Source organism: Bombina bombina, chromosome 2 (genome assembly GCF_027579735.1).
Source record: "Bombina bombina isolate aBomBom1 chromosome 2, aBomBom1.pri, whole genome shotgun sequence".
In the NCBI taxonomy this organism is placed as follows: domain Eukaryota; kingdom Metazoa; phylum Chordata; class Amphibia; order Anura; family Bombinatoridae; genus Bombina; species Bombina bombina.
The window spans coordinates 603,837,585-603,862,584 of record NC_069500.1 but is presented as its reverse complement, the minus strand read 5'-3'; the positions used below and the strand labels follow the sequence as shown (position 1 = coordinate 603,862,584).

The window sequence follows — 25,000 nt, the reverse complement described above, 5'->3', positions numbered from 1 at the left end:
TCAGCCATTCTTTAGTAGTTGAGTCTATCCAATTCATTCGTGCTGCGTGTTCAATAACAGAATCAATCTGTGTTTTATAAGAAATGGTGGGATCACAGGATAGAGCCCTATAAGTGGAGTTGTCCGCCAGTTGTCTGTCTATTTCTGCTTTGTACTCCTGGTAATCCTGCAGGACAACCGCACCACCCTTATCCGCTGGACGTATGACTATTGTAGAGTCATTTCTAAGAGATTGTACAGCTTCCCAATCACTTGTTGTCATGTTGTTTCTAGTTGGGCCATGTTCCCCCTGTCTTACTCTTTGTTGTACAAGACGAGTGAAGGTTTTGATGCTCGGGTTAGTTGTGGGAGGTTCAAACGTGCTGGGTTTTTTAAAAGGATGTCTGTTATCTTCCATCACCTTCCCCTGGAAAAAATCTCCCAATTTTAGTTGTCTCTGGAAACGCATAGTATCGATATAGGTGGCAAAGTCGTCAGGTATGGTTGTTGGAACAAAGGAGAGGCCCTTCATGAGAACTCGCCTCTCATTATCAGTCAGAACATGTTGGCTAAGGTTGACCGTCACATCCTCCTCCTTCTGCGAGGTAGCGGGGTCTTCTTCCAAAATCCGCCCCTGCGTGTGTGTGGTCTTCGCCCCTTCCCCTGGAGCGGGTGGTAATGCCTAAAAAAGGCTGTGTATTGTGCTGATTCTCTGTCTCCTGTAGCCGGTCGCTTGAGTACTCAGTATCTGAACCAGAGCTGGAGTCCACAGTATTCAATTGCCTGTGTGCATATGTTCTGAATCTCCTTTGTCTTCTTGGTTGATATTGGGCTCTTTCAACAGGCCCAAGAGTCCATCGATACACTTTTTTATCCTTATAATCCTCCATAACATAACCAAGCTTCTTATTTTTAAAGGCAATTAAGGCATTGTTGTATTCACGTAGTTGGGTATTAATTTTCTCCATCCAACTCTCTGACTTGTCCGAGTTTCTGAGTAACGATATGCGCTAACCTGTTACTCTCAGTTACATTTTGAACATATGATGGGCCGTGTCCCACTGTGGCCAATCAGAATACCGGTACAAGGGCTGAGCGCAAGAATCGCTGCGGCTACGAGTGTTCTAAATTTTATCCTGTAAGGGGCCCCCTGTATTATACGGGCTGAGTCACTCAGTAGTCTGAGGTTGAGACCTGCCTATTAGATTATGGGACTTTTTTTAGTCTTGTGCGGGGTGGGCCTCCTGTCTTTAACCTGCCTTACATAGTTTACTCTGTCCTATACCGTACATGCCCAGATGTGATCACGAACACTGTGTCAGAATAGCGTACTTATGATGTGTATTAGACCCAGCCATATTTCGATTTTGAATTTTCAATTACACTTATGGAGGCTTGGCACTTTGAGCCTATGGTAACGCTGCTGTTGAATTCCGGGGGCGGACCGCCCCTAGGTGATACGCATGCGCACTATTAATCTGTGCGATGCGCTGTGTACACTGTAAGCACGAACATGGGCCTGCATCTGACACTGCCGCACGGGATGATAACACTGCACTCCGGTATTACGGTCACCCATTCTATACTATTTTGTTACCCTGAGTGTATACAATGTAATGGGTCCGAGGTTAATGCTTGACCCCGATAGTGAGGGTGCTGATGCCTGATCGTTCGTTTATCTAAGTATTACTGTGACAGTATTATGTTTAAGATTAGATGGCTCTAGGTACAGATGGCCTATACAGATATGATGTTACTTCTGGTAAAGAAGTATGTTACTGGTCTTTAGACTATTTTGAACAGGACGGAGTTATATAGATAGATGTTGATTTATTTCTTCTGTTAAGTGTGATCAGTCCACGGGTCATCATTACTTCTGGGATATTAACTGCTCCCCTACAGGAAGTGCAAGAGGATTCACCCAGCAGAGCTGCATATAGCTCCTCCCCTCTACGTCACTCCCAGTCATTCTCTTGCACCCAGCAACTAGATAGGTCGTGTGAGAGGACTATGGTGATTATACTTAGTTTTATATCTTCAATCAAAAGTTTGTTATTTTAAAATAGCACCGGAGTGTGTTATTACCTCTCTGGCAGAGTTTGAGGAAGAATCTACCAGAGTTTTGCTATGATTTTAGCCGGAGTAGTTAAGATCATATTGCTGTTCTCGGCCATCTGAGGAGTGAGGTAAACTTCAGATCAGGGGACAGCGGGCAGATGAATCTGCATAGAGGTATGTAGCAGTTTTTATTTTCTGACAATGGAATTGATGAGAAAATCCTGCCATACCGATATAATGTCATGTATGTATACTTTACACTTCAGTATTCTGGGAGAATGGTACTTCACTAGAATTACACTGTAAGAAGTACATAAAGCTGTTTTAATAACTAGAAATTATGTTTAACGTTTTTGCTGGAATGTAAAATCGTTTTCATTTGCTGAGGTACTGAGTGAATAAATGTTTGGGCACCATTTTTCCACTTGGCAGTTGCTTAAATCTGTTTTTTCTGTCAGTTTCTGTTCTCCCTCACTGCTGTGTGTGTGGGGGAGGGGCGCTTTTACTATGCATCTAATATTTCAGTCAGCAACTCATTGTATTCCCTGCATGATCTGGTTCATCTCTACAGAGCTCAGGGGTCTTCAAAACTTATTTTGAGGGAGGTAATTTCTCTCAGCAGAGCTGTGAGAATTATAGTTTGACTGAAATAAAAACTTTTATTCTGTAATTTGTTTCCTGCTTTCAGAAATTGTTATCTTTGCTAATGGGATTAAACCTTTGCTAAAGTTGTGTTGTTTACAAGGATTGAGGCTATAACTGTTTCAATTTATTAATTTTTAACTGTCATAGATCTTCTGTGCTTCTTAAAGGCACAGTACGTTTTAATATTCTATTTGAATTGTATTTCCAAGTTGCAAGTTTATTTGCTAGTGTGTTAAACATGTCTGATTCAGAAGATGATACCTGTGTCATTTGTTGCAATGCCAAAGTGGAGCCCAATAGAAATTTATGTACTAACTGTATTGATGCTACTTTAAATAAAAATCAATCTGTACAAATTGAACAAATTTCACCAAACAACGAGGGGAGAGTTATGCCGACTAACTCGCCTCACGTGTCAGTACCTACATCTCCCGCTCAGAGGGAGGTGCGTGATATTGTAGCGCCGAGTACAGCTGGGCGGCCATTACAAATCACATTACAGGATATGGCTACTGTTATGACTGAAGTTTTGGCTAAATTACCAGAACTAAAAGGTAAGCGTGATCACTCTGGGGTGAGAACAGAGTGCGCTGATAATATTAGGGCCATGTCAGACACTGCGTCACAGGTGGCAGAACATGAGGACGGAGAACTTCATTCTGTGGGTGACGGTTCTGATCCAAACAGACTGGATTCAGATATTTCAAATTTTAAATTTAAACTGGAAAACCTCCGTGTATTACTAGGGGAGGTGTTAGCGGCTCTGAATGATTGTAACACAGTTGCAATACCAGAGAAAATGTGTAGGTTGGATAAATATTTTGCGGTACCGACGAGTACTGAGGTTTTTCCTATACCTAAGAGACTTACTGAAATTGTTACTAAGGAGTGGGATAGACCCGGTGTGCCGTTCTCACCCCCTCCGATATTTAGAAAAATGTTTCCAATAGACGCCACCACAAGGGACTTATGGCAAACGGTCCCTAAGGTGGAGGGAGCAGTTTCTACTTTAGCTAAGCGTACCACTATCCCGGTGGAGGATAGCTGTGCTTTTTCAGATCCAATGGATAAAAAGTTAGAGGGTTACCTTAAGAAAATGTTTGTTCAACAAGGTTTTATATTGCAACCCCTTGCATGCATTGCGCCGATCACGGCTGCAGCGGCATTCTGGATTGAGTCTCTGGAAGAGAACATTGGTTCAGCTACTCTGGACGACATTACGGACAGGCTTAGAGTCCTTAAACTAGCTAATTCATTCATTTCGGAGGCCGTAGTACATCTTACTAAACTTACGGCGAAGAATTCAGGATTCGCCATTCAGGCACGCAGGGCGCTGTGGCTAAAATCCTGGTCAGCTGATGTTACTTCTAAGTCTAAATTGCTTAATATACCTTTCAAAGGGCAGACCTTATTCGGGCCTGGGTTGAAAGAGATTATCGCTGACATTACAGGAGGTAAAGGCCATGCCCTGCCTCAGGACAAAGCCAAAGCCAAGACTAGACAGTCTAGTTTTCGTTCCTTTCGTAATTTCAAAGCAGGAGCAGCATCAACTTCCTCTGCACCAAAACAGGAAGGAGCTGTTGCTCGCTACAGACAAGGCTGGAAACCTAACCAGTCCTGGAACAAGGGCAAGCAGACTAGGAAACCTGCTGCTGCCCCCAAAACAGCATGAATTGAGGGCCCCCGATCCGGGATCGGATCTAGTGGGGGGCAGACTTTCTCTCTTCGCCCAGGCTTGGGCAAGAGATGTTCAGGATCCCTGGGCGCTAGAGATAATATCTCAGGGATACCTTCTGGACTTCAAATACTCTCCTCCAAGAGAGAGATTTCATCTGTCAAGATTGTCAACAATCCAGACAAAGAAAGAGGCTTTTCTACGCTGCGTACAAGAGCTCTTGTTAATGGGAGTAATCCATCCAGTTCCACGATCGGAACAGGGACAGGGGTTTTACTCAAATCTGTTTGTGGTTCCCAAAAAAGAGGGAACTTTCAGACCAATCCTGGACTTAAAGATCCTAAACAAATTCCTAAGAGTTCCAGCGTTCAAGATGGAGACTATTCGGACAATTTTACCTATGATCCAAGAGGGTCAGTACATGACCACTGTAGATTTAAAAGATGCTTACCTGCACATACCGATTCACAAAGATCATTACCGGTACCTAAGGTTTGCCTTCCTAGACAGGCATTACCAGTTTGTGGCTCTTCCATTCGGATTGGATACAGCGCCAAGAATCTTCACAAAGGTTCTGGGTGCTCTTCTGGCGGTACTAAGACCGCGGGGAATCTCGGTAGCTCCATACCTAGATGACATTCTGATACAAGCTTCAAGCTTTCAAAAACTGCCAAATCTCATACAGAGTTAGTACTGGCATTTCTAAGGTCACATGGATGGAAGGTGAACGAAAAGAAAAGTTCACTCGTTCCACTCACAAGAGTTCCCTTCCTGGGGACTCTTATAGATTCTGTAGAAATGAAGATTTACCTGACAGAGGACAGGCTATCAAGACTTCAAAGTGCTTGCCGCACTCTTCATTCCATTCAACACCCGTCAGTGGCTCAATGTATGGAGGTAATCGGCTTAATGGTAGCGGCAATGGACATAGTACCCTTTGCACGCTTACACCTCAGACCACTGCAACTGTGCATGCTAGGTCAGTGGAATGGGGATTACTCAGACTTATCCCCTTCTCTGAATCTGGATCAAGAGACCAGAAATTCTCTTCTATGGTGGCTTTCTCGGCCACACCTGTCCAGGGGGATGCCATTCAGCAGACCAGACTGGACAATTGTAACAACAGACGCCAGCCTTCTAGGTTGGGGTGCCGTCTGGAATTCCCTGAAGGCTCAGGGACTATGGAGTCAGGAGGAGAGTCTCCTGCCAATAAACATTCTGGAATTGAGAGCAGTTCTCAATGCCCTCCTGGCTTGGCCCCAGTTGACAACTCGGGGGTTCATCAGGTTTCAGTCGGACAACATCACGACTGTAGCTTACATCAACCATCAGGGAGGGACAAGAAGCTCCCTAGCTATGATGGAAGTATCAAAGATAATTCGCTGGGCAGAGTCTCACTCTTGCCACCTGTCAGCAATCCACATCCCGGGAGTGGAGAACTGGGAGGCGGATTTCTTAAGTCGTCAGACTTTTCATCCGGGGGAGTGGGAACTTCATCCGGAGGTCTTTGCCCAAATACTTCGACGTTGGGGCAAACCAGAGATAGATCTCATGGCGTCTCGACAGAACGCCAAGCTTCCTCGTTACGGGTCCAGATCCAGGGATCCAGGAGCAGTCCTGATAGATGCTCTGACAGCACCTTGGGACTTCAGGATGGCTTACGTGTTTCCACCCTTCCCGTTGTTTCCTCGATTGATAGCCAGAATCAAACAAGAGAGAGCATCAGTGATTCTAATAGCACCTGCGTGGCCACGCAGGACTTGGTATGCAGACCTGGTGGACATGTCATCCTGTCCGCCTTGGTCTCTACCTCTGAAACAGGACCTTCTGATACAGGGTCCCTTCAAACATCAAAATCTAACTTCTCTGAAGCTGACTGCTTGGAAATTGAACGCTTAATTTTATCAAGACGTGGGTTTTCTGAGTCAGTTATTAGTACCTTAATACAGACTAGGAAACCTGTTACCAGAAAGATTTACCATAAGATATGGCGTAAATACCTACATTGGTGTGAATCCAAAGGTTACTCTTGGAGTAAGGTTAGGATTCCTAGGATATTGTCTTTTCTACAAGAAGGTTTAGAAAAGGGTTTATCTGCTAGTTCATTAAAGGGACAGATCTCAGCTCTGTCCATTCTGTTACACAAACGTCTGTCAGAAGTTCCTGACGTCCAGGCTTTTTGTCAGGCTTTGGCCAGGATTAAGCCTGTGTTTAAAACTGTTGCTCCACCATGGAGTTTAAACCTTGTTCTTAATGTTTTACAGGGCGTTCCGTTTGAACCCCTTCATTCCATTGATATAAAGTTGTTATCTTGGAAAGTTCTATTTTTAATGGCTATTTCCTCGGCTCGAAGAGTCTCTGAATTATCAGCCTTACATTGTGATTCTCCTTATTTGATTTTTCATTCGGATAAGGTAGTCCTGCGTACTAAACCTGGGTTCTTACCTAAGGTAGTTACTAACAGGAATATCAATCAAGAGATTGTTGTTCCTTCTTTATGCCCAAATCCTTCTTCAAAGAAGGAACGTCTACTGCACAACCTGGATGTAGTCCGGGCTCTAAAATTTTACTTGCAGGCAACTAAGGAATTCCGACAAACGTCTTCTCTGTTTGTCATTTACTCTGGGCAGAGGAGAGGTCAAAAAGCTTCCGCTACCTCTCTTTCTTTTTGGCTTCGTAGCATAATTCGTTTAGCTTATGAGACTGCTGGACAGCAGCCCCCTGAAAGAATTACAGCTCATTCTACTAGAGCTGTGGCTTCCACTTGGGCCTTCAAGAATGAGGCCTCTGTTGAACAGATTTGCAAGGCTGCAACTTGGTCTTCGCTTCATACTTTTTCCAAATTTTACAAATTTGACACCTTTGCTTCATCGGAGGCTATTTTTGGGAGAAAGGTTCTTCAGGCAGTGGTTCCTTCTGTATAAAGAGTCTGCCTATCCCTCCCGTCATCCGTGTACTTTTGCTTTGGTATTGGTATCCCAGAAGTAATGATGACCCGTGGACTGATCACACTTAACAGAAGAAAACATAATTTATGCTTACCTGATAAATTCCTTTCTTCTGTAGTGTGATCAGTCCACGGCCCGCCCTGTTTTTAAGGCAGGTAAATATTTTTTAATTTATACTCCAGTCACCACTTCACCCTTGGCTTTTCCTTTCTCGTTGGTCCTTGGTCGAATGACTGGGAGTGACGTAGAGGGGAGGAGCTATATGCAGCTCTGCTGGGTGAATCCTCTTGCACTTCCTGTAGGGGAGCAGTTAATATCCCAGAAGTAATGATGACCCGTGGACTGATCACACTACAGAAGAAAGGAATTTATCAGGTAAGCATAAATTATGTTTTTCTTCTCATGCACCATACGATACTGGTTGATATGTGACTGTAACCACTGATTTTGCATTACATATACAAATAGCCCTATGTATATCTGCACATTTACCAGGATCATGCATTTTTGGGTTCTCTGATGTGTGTTTTGCTTGATTATATGTATTTACTTTGTATTATTTGTCTGGTTGCCATGACAACCGGCTTTAGGCGGTTTTTTTCACTAGGGGGAGGGGTCTATGTATGCATAAATGTGTTGACTCACTTGTATGTTGTTGGTCTGATGAAGGGGAGCATTCCCCGAAACTTTACTAATTAAACTTTTTGTTTATAACTTAAGTCCAGAGAGTGCTGTTTTCTACTTGACTACATTTCACCTACTCTAGCACCCTGGCCCTTGGGAAACTGTTTGTGAGAGTGCAACTGACACACTTTGTATGTGTGTGTGTGTGTGTATATATATATATATATATATATATATATATATATATATATATATATATATATATATATATATATATATATATATATATATATATATATATATATATATATATATATATATATATATATATTGACACTGTACTGTGCTCTCATGCCATGACTCCTACAAACTATACATGACATATTGACATTCATTCACAAACAATCGTAATGTTTGTCTGTGAATGAATGTCAATGTCATGGTTGTAAATGATGCCTGATGAGCCTGTCACATACCTCCCAATATTTCAAAATTTTAAAGAGGGACAACCCCTCACTTTTGTCAGTCTGCCGTGGCACACCTGAGGATCTCTCACGGCACACTAGTGTGCCACGGCACACTGGTTGAAAAACACTGAACTAGAAATTTGTTCTACCTAAATCACAAAATAAACTTTTGGTTTCATGTCCACTTAAGCTACAACCACAAGTTTAAGCAGAAGAAATGTGTGTTTTTTTTTTTTTTAAGCTTCTTTGCCACCTCAGAACAAGCGAGTGTCTTGACATGCCCTGCTCTTGCTCAACCTATTTCCCAATAGCAGGGGGCAGCTTTGCACAAGAAATCTTTTGTGCAATGTATATTTTACAACACAATGCCGCATTCTAAGTGGCAATTTCAGGTGTACAGGTTCTGTACTTTGAGAATGTCTGTCTGCAATCTTGAGAAGGTTTTCTATAACTGTTAAGTTGCAAGCATTTTAACTCCTGAGCAGATAACAGCCAGCGATTGGGTGAGCCTTGTGACTAATGCTACATTTTTTTCTGCTCAGTTGCTGCAATGCTTGAGCTTATTAAATGGAACTTTACCTTTGTGTATGAAAGAGCTTTAGTTAAAGGGACACTGAACCCAATTTTTTTCTTACATGATTCAGATAGAGTATGCAATTTTTTAATCAACTTTCTAATTTACTCCTATTATCAATTTTTCTTTGTTCTCTTGCTATCTTTATTTGAAAATCATGAATTTAAATCTTAGCAGCCAACCCATTTTAGGTTCAGCACCATGGATAGCACTTGCTTATTGGAGGCTGATATTTACCCACCAATAAGCAAGCATAACCCTGGTTCTCAACCAAGAATGGTCTGGCTCCTATGCATCAGATTCTTGCTATCTTTATTTAAAAAGCAGGAATCTGATGCATAGGAGCCAGCCCATTTTTGGTTGAGAACCTGGGTTATGCTTGCTTATTGGAGGCTGATATTTACCCACCAATAAGCAAGCATAACCCTGGTTCTCAACCAAGAATGGGCTGGCTCCTATGCATCAGATTCCTGCTTTTTAAATAAAGATAGCAAGAAAAATTGATAGTAGGAGTAAATTAGAAAGTTGCTTAGAATTGCATGCTCTATCTGAAGCATTAAAAATTGCGTTTAGTGTCCCTTTAAACATGTTTCTCTCTTTTTTTTTTTTTTTTTTTTTTTTTTTTTTATTACTGAAATTACCATTTTATAATCATAGTTGATCTCCAGTTACATACCCAGTGCAAATTATGTTGAATTGTCTAACTCCCAACTTTAAATAATGATTACGTTTTGATATATTTATCTTTTTTAAACATTCCAAAAATTAAAGGGTCTGAATAGTTTGAAACATGACATGCTCTAATTTTTTGTCTATTATGGCCCTTTAAATTCCATAATTGTTTGGAATGTTTTTCCGTTTAACTTATTTAAAATGTCAGGTTAAATTGGTGATATGTTCAATCTGAAAATCATCTCTACAAGTGCATCTGATTACTAATTCATTTTTTTTTATAGTAGGTATAGTCTATAATTGCATGTGTAGATAATTTACGTGTTCTGTATTTGTTCTTACAGAGAAAATGATAGGGTGGTTATGGTTAATGGAATACCCATGGATAACGTTTTGCATTCGTTTGCTGTGCAACAGCTTAAGAAATGTGGGAAAACAGCTGTCATTGTGAGTATCATTCTGTTTGAGTTGGGGGATAATGATAGTGAGCTAATTTAATTTAAAGCGCCATGAAAACCTTTTTTTTTCATTCAGTTATTGCATATCATTTTAAACAACTTTCCAATTTACTTCTATTATCTAATTTGCTTAGTTCTAATGGTATCCTTTGTTAAAAATCATAGCTAAATAGGTTCAGGTGCTGGGAGCTAGCTGCGGATTAGTGAATGCAAATATATGCCTCTTGCCTTGCCATTGGCTTACCTATGTGTTCAGCAAGTTTCCAGTAATGCATTGCTGCTTATTCAATAAAGGATACCAGGTGAATGAAGAAAAATCTATTATAGAAGTAAATTGGAAAGTTGTTTAAAAATGTTTGTTCTATCTGAATCACAAAAGAAAATTAAAATGGTTTATTTCCCTTAAATAAGTCCTGGTGATATTGTGCTTTATAATTCTGTGTAACAATGTACTAAAGGGAAATTAAACCCATTTTTTCTTTCTTTCATGATTCAGATAGAGAAGTTAATTTTTATCAACTTTCTAATTTACTCCTGAACTAAATGGTCTGGCTCCTAAGCTTACATTCCTGCTTTTCAAATAAAGATACCAAGAGAACAAAGAAAAATTCATAATAGGAATAAATTAGAAAGTTGCTTAAAAATGCATAATGTATCTGAATCATGAAAAAGGGAAAAAAATGGGTTCAGTATCCCTTTAAGTGTCAAAATTCATTTCTATGGTAGTTTTTTTTTTTTTTTAAATATATATAAAGTATCATAAATGTATACTGTGTATGTAATGCTCACTTGAAAAGCCAGAGAAAGAAGTTATGTTGTGCTTGCTGCCATTCTCCATGATTTTGGTTATAGGAGGAAAGCTCCTTTTTTTTTTTTTTTTTTTTTTTTTTTTCCTTCACATAAAGTTAGTGTAGGCTAACCGTAATTTAGACTTGTTTCTCCTTGAGATAAGATAATCATTTTATTCTATTTATGGATCACCAAATAGTATGCAATACTGTAAATGTATTAAATATACATTATATTTATTAAAGGGATACTAAACCCAGTTTTTTGTCTTTCATGATTCACATAAAACATGCAATTTTAAGCAACTTTCTAATTTACTCCTATTATTAATTTGTCTTCGTTCTCTTGCTATCTTTATTTAGGAATTATTTTTATCATATGGAAAACCAGTGAAGATCTGATGTACATGATATAGTAGTGTGTTCTTGCTACTTGGGATATTTCCCCCCCCCCATTGCTATACTTGAACACGATTGTTTTAAAGTGGGCAAAACTACTGCTTCATTCATGTCTTGTTCACCTTAAAGGGACAGTATACTATAAAAAATGTTTCCTTAATGTGTTTCCAATTACTTTTTTTACCAGCTGCAGAGTATAAAATGTATGAGATTTGCTTTTTAAGGTTTATTTGTGTATATTAATTAGCTGATTTTGTGTTTTGAGGCCACAACCTAATAAAATAGGTTGAGCTTGTAGGTATAATCAGATTTCATTACTTTATCACCTTGTGTACATGTACCTGCTTCTTTATCTTATATCTGTCCATAAATCAATCACCAATACTTGGCGAGAACAATGGAAAATTAACATTTTATTACCTTATCTCTTCTAAAACCCACTGGGAGTGTAATTTATTCTACTGGCTGTGTTAACACTGCTTGGCCTTGAACCCCAAAACTTTCAGGATAGGTGGGGATACCACAGGCTAAATAAACTATTTCAAATGCCAATATAAGGGTAATGGAAATACTTGTAAACAATTTAATACACTCCAGCAGGTAAAGTGGATCATTGGGAACAAATTAAAGGGGAGAACATTTTTGAGTAAACTGTCCCTTCAAAACTTCAGAAACTTGTTGATTAACACAGTGCAATCTGATGCTCAGCGTCTGCAATGACAAGATACCGGAATGAGGGGTCTTGGCAAACATGTACCATGTACCTATTAGTTAGTGGTATAAACAGAGGAAATGTTCTGTGATGGTCTGGGTAATCTTAAAACAATGCCCATGGTTCAATTATGGCAATTTAATGCTTTTTGGAAACACAATTATGATGGTATCTCTCACGTTATGCAATGAGAAAAAAATAACTTGTATTGAAAGACTGAATTTAACATCAGTATAATGACCCTCTCAAAACAACAATGTGCCATCTTAGGAGCCCCAAAGAGAAACCAAAAATAGGGAGTCTTTGGTATATCAATGTTGTGCATATCTGTGCCTCACCACTTCTGTGTATGTGTTTATATATATATATATATAAAGGCCAAGTGTGTTTGTCTGAAGCTGTCATGCGCAGTAGAGACAGCGCGAGGACAAACACACCTGACCTTACACAAACTAATCTGATCTGCTGTCCGGAGAGAGTGGGCGGGGCGTGACTGGTCGAAGCGGGCATGGTCTGTAGAGAGAGAGAGTGCACAAAAGGGAGGAGGCAGAGCACAAAAGAGAGGGGGACAGAGAGAGAAAGCGAGGGGTGGGACCACTGTACTGCAAAAAATGGCCTGCGTACATGGGCTTTAGGACTAGTTTATATGTCATGAGGCCCTGGATTTGGCCCAATATACCTTTTCGATGTGTGAGTTTAAAGTCTCTAAAGTTAGATATATTGTTAGATGTATTTTCCTGAAGCCTTTCAAGCATCATCCAGACTTTCCTTTAAAGATAATCCAGAATGTGTGGTGTGTTTTTTTTTTTTTTGTTTTGTTTTTTTTAATATCAAAATCTTTATTAACCCCTTAATGACCGCAGCACTTTTCCATTTTCTGTCCGTTTGGGACCAAGGCTATTTTTACATTTTTGCGGTGTTTGTGTTTAGCTGTAATTTTCGTCTTACTCATTTACTGTACCCACACATATTATATACCGTTTTTCTCGCCATTAAATGGACTTTCAAAAGATACCATTATTTTCATCATATCTTATAATTTACTATAAAAAACATTATAAAATATGAGGAAAAAATGGAAAAAAAACACACTTTTTCTAACTTTGACCCCCAAAATCTGTTACACATCTACAACTACCAAAAGACACCCATGCTAAATAGTTTCTAAATTTTGTCCTGAGTTTAGAAATACCCAATGTTTACATGTTCTTTGCTTTTTTTGCAATTTATAGGGCCATAAATACAAACCACTTTTTTTTCAAAATTAGCGCTAGTTACATTGGGACACTAATATCTTTCAGGAATCCCTGAATATCCATTGACATGTATATATTTTTTTTTCGAAGACATCCCAAAGTATTGATCTAGGCCCATTTTGGTATATTTCATGCCACTATTTCACCGCCAAATGCGATCAAATAAAAAAAATTGTTCACTTTTTCACAAATTTTTTCACAAAGTTTAGGTTTCTCACTGAAATTATTTACAAACAACTTATGCAATTATAGCATAAATGATTGTAAATGCTTCTCTGGGATCCCCTTTGTTCAGAAATAGCAGACATATATGGCTTTGGCGTTGCTTTTTGGTAATTAGAAGGCTGCTAAATGCCACTGCGCACAATACGTGTATTATGCTCAGCAGTGAAGGGGTTAATTAGGGAGCATGTAGGGAGCTTCTAGGGTTAATTTTAGCTTTAGTGTAGTGTAGTAGACAACCCCAAGTATTGATCTAGGCCCATTTTGGTATATTCCATGCCACCATTTCACCGCCAAATGCGATCAAATTAAAAAAAACGTTAATTTTTTCACAATTTTAGGTTTCTCACTGAAATTATTTACAAACAGCTTGTGCAATTATGGCACAAATGGTTGTAAATACTTCTCTGGGATGCCCTTTGTTCAGAAATAGCAGACACATATGACTTTGGCGTTGCTTTTTGGTAATTAGAAAGTCACTAAATGCTGCTGCGCATCACACGTGTATTATGGCTAGCAGTGAAGGGGTTAATTAGGTAGTTTGTAGGGAGCTTGCAGGGTTAATTTTAGCTTTAGTGTAGAGATCAGCCTCCCACCTGACACATCCCACCCCCTGATCCCTCCCAAACAGCTCCCTTCCCTCCCCCATCCCACAATTGTCCCCGCCATCTTAAGTACTGGCAGAAAGTCTGCCAGTACTAAAATGAAAGTTTCTCCAACATTGGTGTGTCCGGTCCACGGCGTCATCCTTACTTGTGGGATATTCTCTTCCCCAACAGGAAATGGCAAAGAGTCCCAGCAAAGCTGGTCACATGATCCCTCCTAGGCTCCGCCCACCCCAGTCATTCTCTTTGCCGTTGTACAGGCAACATCTCCACGGAGATGGTTAAGAGTTTTTTGGTGTTTAAATGTAGTTTTTATTCTTCTATCAAGTGTTTGTTATTTTAAAATAGTGCTGGTATGTACTATTTACTCTGAAACAGAAAAGGATGAAGATTTCTGTTTGTAAGAGGAAGATGATTTTAGCAGACAGTAACTAAAATCGATTGCTGTTTCCACATAGGACTGTTGAGATGAAGTAACTTCAGTTGGCGGAAACAGTTAGCAGACTCTTCTGCTTAAGGTATGACTAGCCATATTTCTAACAAGACTGTGTAATGCTGGAAGGCTGTCATTTCCCCTCATGGGGACCGGTAAGCCATTTTCTTAGTCAAAAACAAACAGAATAAAGGGCTTATTATGGGCTAAAAAACTGGTAGACATTTTTATGGGCTAAATCGATTGCTTTATTTGTGCATATTATTCAAATTTAGGCTAACAATTGACATTTATAATCTTGGGGAACGTTTATAAAACGGCAGGCACTGTATTGGACACCTTTTTCAGTCAGGGGGCCTTTCTAGTCATAGACTGAGCCTCATTTTCGCGCCATTAATGAGCAGTTGTTTTTTGAGAGCAGGGCATGCAGATGCATGTGTGAGGATCTAAGAATCTCTGAAAAAGCTTTTAGAAGGTGTCATTTGGTATTGTATTCCCCTCAGGGCTTGGTTGGGTGTTAGCAAAGACTGTATCTGGGACTGTATAGGGGTTAAATTGAAAAACGGCTCCGGTTCCGTTATTTTAAGGGTTAAAGCTCTGAAAATTGGTGTGCAATACTTTTAAGGCTTTAAGACACTGTGGTGAAAATTTGGTGATTTTTGAACAATTCCTTCATACTTTTTCACATATTCAGTAATAAAGTGTTTTCTGTTTGAAATTTAAAGTGACAGTAACGGTTTTATTTTAAAATGTTTTTTGTGCATTATTGACAAGTTTAAGCCTGTTTAACATGTCTGTACCTTCAGATAAGCTATGTTCTATATGTATGAAAGCAAATGTGTCTCCCCATTTAAATTTATGTGATAATTGTGCCATAGCGTCCAAACAAAGTAAGGACAGTACTGCCACAAATAATGATATTGCCCAAGATGATTCCTCAAATGAGGGGAGTAAACATGATACTACATCATCTCCTACTGTGTCTACACCAGTTTTGCCCATGCAGGAGGCCCCTAGTACATCTAGTGCGCCAATACTTATTACCATGCAACAATTAACGGCTGTAATGGATAACTCCATAGCAAATCTTTTATCCAAAATGCCTACTTATCAGAGAAAGCGCGATTGCTCTGTTTTAAACACTGAAGAGCAAGAGGACGCTGATGATAATTGTTCTGTCATACCCTCACACCAATCTGAAGGGGCCATGAGGGAGGTTTTGTCTGAGGGAGAAATTTCAGATTCAGGAAAAATTTCTCATCAAGCTGAACCTGATGTTGTGACATTTAAATTTAAATTAGAACATCTCCGTGCACTGCTTAAGGAGGTGTTATCTACTCTGGATGATTGTGACAATTTGGTCATTCCAGAGAAATTATGCAAGATGGACAGGTTCCTAGAGGTTCCGGTGCCCCCCGACGCTTTTCCTATACCCAAGCGGGTGGCGGACATAGTAAATAAAGAGTGGGAAAAGCCTGGCATACCTTTTGTTCCTCCCCCTATATTTAAGAAATTATTTCCTATGGTCGACCCCAGAAAGGACTTATGGCAGACAGTCCCCAAGGTCGAGGGGGCAGTTTCTACTCTAAACAAACGCACTACTATTCCTATCGAAGATAGTTGTGCTTTCAAAGATCCTATGGATAAAAAATTGGAAGGTTTGCTTAAAAAGATTTTTGTACAGCAAGGCTACCTTCTACAACCAATTTCATGCATTGTTCCTGTCACTACGGCAGCGTGGTTCTGGTTCGAGGAACTAGAAAAGTCGCTCAGTAGAGAAACTCCATATGAGGAGGTTATGGACAGAGTTCACGCACTTAAATTGGCTAACTCTTTTATTTTAGATGCCGCTTTGCAATTAGCAAAATTAGCTGCGAAAAATTCAGGGTTTGCTATTGTGGCGCGCAGAGCGCTTTGGCTAAAGTCTTGGTCAGCGGATGTGTCATCCAAGACAAAATTACTTAACATTCCTTTCAAAGGTAAAACTTTATTTGGACCTGATTTGAAAGAGATTATTTCAGACATCACTGGGGGAAAGGGCCACGCCCTTCCACAGGATAGGTCTTTTAAGGCTAAAAATAAGCCTAATTTTCGTCCCTTTCGCAGAAATGGACCAGCCTCTAATTCGGCATCCTCTAAGCAAGAGGGTAATGCCTCACAACCCAAACCAGCCTGGAAACCAATGCAAGGCTGGAACAAGGGTAAGCAGGCCAAGAAGCCTGCCACGGCTAACAAGACAGCATGAAGGAGTAGCTCCCGATCCGGGACCGGATCTGGTGGGGGGCAGACTCTCTCTCTTTGCTCAGGCTTGGGCAAGAGATGTTCAGGATCCTTGGGCGCTAGAAATAGTTTCTCAAGGTTATCTCCTGGAATTCAAGGAACTACCCCCAAGGGGAAGGTTCCACAAGTCTCACTTATCCTCAAACCAAATAAAGAGACAGGCATTCTTACATTGTGTAGAAGACCTGTTAAAGATGGGAGTGATACACCCAGTTCCAAGAAAGGAACAAGGAATGGGATTTTATTCCAATCTGTTCGTAGTTCCCAAAAAAGAGGGAATGTTCAGACCAATTTTGGATTTGAAGATCCTAAACAAATTTCTCAGGGTACCATCGTTCAAAATGGAAACTATTCGAACGATTCTACCCACCATCCAGGAAAGTCAATTTATGACTACCGTGGATCTAAAGGATGCGTACCTACATATCCCTATCCACAAGGAACATCATCAGTTCCTAAGGTTCACTTTTCTGGAAAAACATTACCAGTTTGTGGCTCTTCCATTTGGATTAGCCACTGTTCCAAGGATTTTCACAAAGGTGCTAGGGTCCCTTCTAGCGGTTCTAAGACCAAGGGGCATTGCAGTAGTACCTTACTTGGACGACATTCTAATACAAGCGTCGTCCCTGTCAAAGGCAAAGGCTCATACGGACATCGTTTTAGCCTTTCTCACATGTCACGGATGGAAGGTGAACAAAGAAAAGAGTTCTCTGTCTCCGTCAACAAGAGTTCCCTTCTTGGGAACAATAATAGATTCCTTAGAAATGAGGATTTTTCTGACAGAGGTCAGAAAATCAAAACTTCTAAGCTCTTGTCAAGTGCTTCATTCTGTTCCTCGTCCTTCCATAGCGCAGTGCATGGAAGTAATAGGATTGATGGTTGCAACAATGGACATAGTTCCTTTTGCACGAATTCATCTAAGACCATTACAACTGTGCATGCTCAAACAGTGGAATGGGGATTATACAGACTTGTCTCCAATGATTCAAGTAGATCAAAAGACCAGAGATTCACTCCGTTGGTGGCTGACCCTGGACCATCTGTCCCAGGGAATGAGCTTCCGCAGGCCAGAGTGGGTCATTGTCACGACCGACGCCAGTCTAGTGGGCTGGGGTGCGGTCTGGGAATCCCTGAAAGCTCAGGGTCTATGGTCTCGGGAAGAGTCTCTTCTCCCGATAAACATTCTGGAACTGAGAGCGATATTCAATGCTCTCAGAGCTTGGCCTCAACTAGCAAAGGCCAAATTCATAAGGTTCCAATCAGACAACATGACGACTGTTGCGTATATCAATCATCAAGGGGGAACAAAGAGTTCCTTGGCGATGAAAGAAGTGACCAAAATAATTCAATGGGCGGAGGATCACTCCTGCCACTTGTCTGCGATCCACATCCCAGGAGTGGAAAATTGGGAAGCGGATTTTCTGAGTCGTCAGACTTTTCATCCGGGGGAGTGGGGACTCCATCCGGAAATCTTTGCCCAAATAACTCAATTATGGGGCATTCCAGACATGGATCTGATGGCGTCTCGTCAGAACTTCAAGGTTCCTTGCTACGGGTCCAGATACAGGGATCCCAAGGCGACTCTAGTAGATGCACTAGTAGCTCCTTGGACTTTCAACCTAGCTTACGTATTCCCACCGTTTCCTCTCATTCCCAGGCTGGTAGCCAGGATCAATCAGGAGAGGGCCTCGGTGATCTTGATAGCTCCTGCGTGGCCACGCAGGACTTGGTATGCAGACCTGGTGAATATGTCATCGGCTCCACCATGGAAGCTACCTTTGAGACAGGACCTTCTTGTTCAAGGTCCATTTGAACACCCAAATCTGGTATCCCTCCAACTGACGGCTTGGAGATTGAACGCTTGATTCTATCAAAGCGTGGGTTTTCAGATTCGGTGATAGATACTCTGGTTCAGGCCAGAAAACCTGTAACTAGAAAAATTTACCATAAAATATGGAAAAAATATATCTGTTGGTGTGAATCCAAAGGATTCCCATGGAATAAGATAAAAATTTCTAAGATTCTCTCCTTTCTTCAAGAAGGTTTGGAGAAAGGATTATCTGCAAGTTCTCTAAAGGGACAGATCTCTGCTTTATCTGTCTTACTACAAAAAAGACTGGCAGCTGTGCCAGATGTTCAAGCATTTGTTCAGGCTCTGGTTAGGATCAAGCCTGTTTACAGACCTTTGACTCCTCCCTGGAGTCTATATTTAGTTCTTTCAGTTCTTCAAGGGGTTCCGTTTGAACCCTTACATTCCATAGATATTAAGTTACTATCTTGGAAAGTTTTGTTTTTGGTTGCAATTTCTTCTGCTAGAAGAGTTTCAGAATTATCTGCTCTGCAGTGTTCTCCTCCTTATCTGGTGTTCCATGCAGATAAGGTGATTTTGCGTACTAAGCCTGGTTTTCTTCCTAAAGTTGTTTCTAACAAAAATATTAACCAGGAGATAGTTGTACCTTCTTTGTGTCCGAATCCAGTTTCAAAGAAGGAACGTTTGTTACACAATTTGGACTTTGTCCATGCTCTAAAGTTCTATTTAGAGGCTACCAAAGATTTCAGACAAACATCTTCCTTGTTTGTTGTTTATTCTGGTAAAAGGAGAGGTCAAAAGGCGACTTCTACCTCTCTTTCCTTTTGGCTTACAAGCATCATCCGATTGGCTTATGAGACTGCCGGACGGCAGCCTCCTGAAAGAATCACAGCTCACTCCACTAGGGCTGTGGCTTCCACATGGGCCTTCAAGAACGAGGCTTCTGTTGACCAGATATGTAAGGCAGCGACTTGGTCTTCACTGCACACTTTGCCAAATTTTACAAATTTGATACTTTTGCTTCTTCGGAGGCTATTTTTGGGAGAAAGGTTTTGCAAGCTGTGGTTCCTTCCGTTTAGGTGACCTGATTTGCTCCCTCCCTTCATCCGTGTCCTAAAGCTTTGGTATTGGTTCCCACAAGTAAGGATGACGCCGTGGACCGGACACACCAATGTTGGAGAAAACAGAATTTATGCTTACCTGATAAATTACTTTCTCCAACGGTGTGTCCGGTCCACGGCCCGCCCTGGTTTTTTAATCAGGTCTGATGAATTATTTTCTCTAACTTCAGTCACCACGGTATCATATGGTTTCTCCTATATATATTTCCTCCTGTCCGTCGGTTGAATGACTGGGGTGGGCGGAGCCTAGGAGGGATCATGTGACCAGCTTTGCTGGGACTCTTTGCCATTTCCTGTTGGGGAAGAGAATATCCCACAAGTAAGGATGACGCCGTGGACCGGACACACCGTTGGAGAAAGTAATTTATCAGGTAAGCATAAATTCTGTTTTTTGGTTTTTTTTTTAAAAGAAAAAAAAAGAAGCATATTTACATATGCTGTGTTTAGGATCCCCCCTTAACCCCCAACCTCCCTGATCCCCCCCCCCCAAAACAGCTCTCTAAGCCTCCCCCTCAGCCTTATTGGGGGCCATCTTGGGTACTGGCAGCTGTCTGCCAGTACCCAGTTTGAACAATCAAATGTTTATTTTTTTATTTTTTTTTATTTTTTCTGTAGTGTAGCTCCCCCCCCCCCCCACGCAACAACCCCAACCACCTAAATTACACCTAATGGGTTGGTTTTTTTTTACATTAAATGTCCCACTTTTATTTAGCTTTGGGACACATTTTTTCTGTAGTGTAGCGGCTCCCACCCGCTCCCTCCCCGTGCACGCGCCCGCCCCCTCGTGCACGTGCGTGCGCTCCCCCGGTCTTCCCCGCCCCCCTCCACATGACCAGGGCCATCGATGGCCGCCACCCACCTCCCATACCGGCTCCCACCCACCAACGATACCGGCCATCGATGTCCGGTGCAGAGATGTCTCTCTGCATCGGATGGCCGTAAAAGGTTATTGCAGGATGCCTCCATATCGAGGCATCTCTGCAATAACCGGAAAGCAGCTGGAAGCGAGCAGGATCGCTTCCAGCTGCTTTCCACACCGAGGACGTGCAGGGTACGTTCTCAGGCGTTAACTGCCTTTTTTCTGAGGACGTACCCTGCACGTCCTCGGTCATTAAGGGGTTAAAGGGACAGTCTACACCAGAATAATTGTTTTAAAAGATAGATAATCCCTTTATTACCCATTTCCAAGTTTTGCATAACTAACACAGTTATAATAATATACTTTTAACCTCTGTGATTATCTTGTATCTAAGCCTCTGCAAACTGCCCCTTTTTTCAGTTCTTTTGACAGACTTGCAGTCTAGCCAATCAGTGCCTGCTCCCAGATAACTTCTTGTGCACGAGCACAGTGTTATCTATATGAAATACGTGAACTAACACCCTCTAGTGGTGAAAAACTGTTAAAATGCAATCTGAAAGAGGTGGGCTTTAAGGTCTAAGAAATTAGCATATGAACCTCCTAGGATAAGCTTTCAACTAAGAATACCAAGAGAACAAAGCAAAATTGGTGATAAAAGTAAATTGGAAAATTGTTTAAAATTACATGCTCTATCTGAATCATGAAAGTTTATTTTGGCCTAGACTGTCCCTTTAAGCAAAAGTCAGTACAAAGAGAAAGCAAATAAATCAATCGGCATAGAAACAAACTTTCAACAATTCTCAAATGTAAAGTACAAGATTATTCATTATACATAACTAGCACGAGATTTTGACATAGGATCAATTACAATCTTTTAGGTTACTCTCATACCTACACCTGGGTCAGAGAGAGAGATCTCAAAAAATAGTGTCATCCCTTGTATTGTCACCTATAACGAAATTTAGTTTCATACAATTAGTTGGGGGATGTCACAGGAATCTTTAGCAATGAGTGTTCCTAGTGTCTCAATCTACTGATAGGTACTAATGTAAGTTCAAGTGGCCCCTAGCAAGTTAATAGATAGAAAGCATCAGAAGAATTTATAGCAAAATTTAGAAGACAAGCATTGAGATATAGACGAGAGAAAGGAGGGGACAGAAAGGGAGAGGAAAAAGAGGTAAATAGGAGTGTGTTTTTTTTTTTTTAAATCTAATTTAAATATGCATTTAAAAATGATAATAATTTGAATTACCATTCTACTGCTAGCTCTCCTAGTTTCTATTTAGTTCTAAACCTCCCAACTGTCCCTATTTGAGAGGGGCTGTCCTTTTAGACAGCCATATGTCCCACTTTAGAGAATTTCACTTGGCCCCACCCATAGAACACCCACAAACTGTCCTGAAACAACTAAAATCCCACCAGAAACACCCACAATCCCACCCACTAACCACCCATGAACCCTCCCCTCCCAGCACGGCTCAACCCACAAAATTGTGACAAGCACCTATCAATAACCTGTGTCCCTCATTCTCAGCCACAGAATTTGGGAGGCATGAAGTTCTTCTAGATAACACATCAACCCTTCATAATGTGCTTTTGCTAGGAGGCGTACATTTTGTCACTCTATCTTTCTTAGGTTTTTTTTTTCCTTCTCTAGATTTAGGAGAAGTATTTGTTGGGCATTGTTTACTGATTTGTATAGGATAGATTTATTTTTCATGTTCTTTGGTAACTGGCGAATGGCAGGGTTATCTTTGCTATTCAAAATATATTGAACCTTTGTGTAATTTGATTATCTTTCAGGAGCAGCACCACAGATTTAATTATTTCTAACCACTTTTTGACCCTTCTCCATTTAGCCCTGCATTAAACTTTTGGAAGCTAAACAGTTACATTGGGGACCCTTATTTCAAAATGTATACCACTCAATTTAATAATGGCACTAGGTCAGATTTTCACTGCCATTGATCGAATAGATGCCTTCTTTCATATACCCAGTCAGTTAGATCATTCTATTATCTCTGGTGCCACTTCCAAAGTAATATTTTTTTTTTATTTTTTTTTGTGAGCCAACGGTTCTCACACAATTTGTTTTTTTTTTGTTTGTTTGTATTTTTTATTATTTTTTAAAAAAAATGTATCAACTATTGTCCTTATACTGAATAATAAATATATTGTATTTTGTTGTACTATTTATTTAGGAGTGCATACATTTTTAATTTTCAAAACAGGTTGTGAAAAGACCTCGTAAGGTTCAGGTCACAGCATCTCCTGAGCCTGACCCTAGATATTTTGACCCTATAGAAGATGATCGCAGAAGTGCACACAGTGGATATAGTGGGAGCTGGCATAGTGGTAATGGACACCGTAGTAGAGACTCCAGCCCAGACAAAAGCTACATCAGAGAACAAGAACGAGGCCGTTCATTTGAGAAGGATCAAGAACGGGTACGTGGGAGAAGCAGGGAGAGAGAGCTGGATGATGAGCACGAATACAGAAGAGAGCACAGCCAGGGCAGAGGTATTGAACGAGACCTGACTGAAGAGCACCGATACAAGAGAGACCGGGGCAGGAGTGTGGATAGGGAGGAGTCATTTGATCGCAGCTATAGTGGAGACTATAGTCCAGATCGAGGGATTGGCCGGCGAGTACCAACAGACTACAAGAATGATAAGGAAATGCAACAGAGCCGAGACAGGCTTCAGTCCCACAGTCCTTCACCTGAGCCGGATAGACTTTATGCTCAGCCTGTACACAAAGGACAGAGGAAGCCTGTTGGTGTTCTTCTCTGCAAGAACAGACCCAATGAAGGTAATGGTGGGGTTCTACATGCTGCATTTCTACATTTTAAAGAGATATGAAACCCATTTTTTTTCTTTAATGATTCAGATAGAGCATGCAATTGTAAGCAACATCCTAATTTACTCCAATTATCATTTTTCTTTGTATCTTTATTTGAAAATCAGGAATGTAAGCTTAGGAGCCAGCCCAGGTTCAGCACCCTGGGTAGCGCTTGCTGATTGGTGGTTACATTTAGTAATTAATCAGCAAGTGCTACCCAGGTCCCGAACCAAAAATGGGTTGGCTCCTAAGGCTTACATTACTAATTTTTCAAATAAAGATACCAAAGGAACAAAGAAAAAATGAGAATAGGAGTAAATTAGAAAGTTTCTTAAAATTGCATGCTCTATCTGAATCATGAAGAGAAAAAATGTGGGTTTCATCTCTTAACAGTTTGCATGTTTATACAGTCTATAAACTGACTCATTTGCCTTAAAGTCTAATACAAAATAAGTATCTACACTGAGATTAATATCTTTAATCCTTCTTAAGGCTTTTTTAAAGAACAATATTAAAAATGTTTATTATAAAAGAAAATAAAAAATCGGTAATATCTTAGATAAATGTATTTTAAAATGTTAAAAAAAAATAGTCTTTATTTATTATAATTGCTTTTGATGTTTTTATCATTTTTGGTCTCCCCTCCTCAGTTAGTATTGTCATGTGCAGCAATTTTATGCACTTGATGGAATCCCACAGTAACTTTTTATTATGTGTGTGTTTTGTAGTAGTGTATGTAGAAATATAATTTCTCCAACATTGGTGTGTCCGGTCCACGGCGTCATCCATAACTTGTGGGAATATTCTCTTCCCCAACAGGAAATGGCAAAGAGCACAGCAAAAGCTGTCCATATAGCCCCTCCCAGGCTCCGCCCCCCCAGTCATTCTCTTTGCCGCTCTGAACAAGTAGCATCTCCACGGAGATGGTGAAGAGTATGTGGTGTTTAGTTGTAGTTTTTTATTCTTCTATCAAGAGTTTGTTATTTTAAAATAGTGCTGGTATGTACTATTTACTCTGAAACAGAAAGTGATGAAGAGTTCTGTTTAAAAGAGGAGTATGATTTTAGCAGCAGTAACTAAAATCAATTGCTGTTCCCACGCAGGACTGTTGAGCTGAGAGAACTTCAGTTGGGGGGAACAGTTTGCAGACTTTTCTGCTCAAGGTATGACTAGCCATTTCTTTCATGTAATTAGCAAGAGTCCATGAGCTAGTGACGTATGGGATATACATTCCTACCAGGAGGGGCAAAGTTTCCCAAACCTCAAAATGCCTATAAATACACCCCTCACCACACCCACAAATCAGTTTTACAAACTTTGCCTCCTATGGAGGTGGTGAAGTAAGTTTGTGCTAGATTCTGCGTTGATATGCGCTCCGCAGCAGGTTGGAGCCCGGTTTTCCTCTCAGCGTGCAGTGAATGTCAGAGGGATGTGAGGAGAGTATTGCCTATTTGAATTCAATGATCTCCTTCTACGGGGTCTATTTCATAGGTTCTCTGTTATCGGTCGTAGAGATTCATCTCTTACCTCCCTTTTCAGATCGACGATATACTCTTATATATACCATTACCTCT

General features: G+C 40.6%; 1 protein-coding gene across 1 annotated transcript in view; it reads left to right on the top strand.

Annotated features, from left to right (window-relative positions):
* The window catches only part of LOC128647196 (tight junction protein ZO-2), a 196,944-nt gene that overhangs the window by 36,225 nt on the left and 135,719 nt on the right, over positions 1-25,000 (top strand). The window contains exons 4-5 of the mRNA XM_053699978.1: positions 9,987-10,089; positions 22,817-23,407. Coding sequence (XP_053555953.1) covers positions 9,987-10,089; positions 22,817-23,407 — 694 coding nt within the window. The remainder of the gene's footprint in view (positions 1-9,986; positions 10,090-22,816; positions 23,408-25,000) is intronic.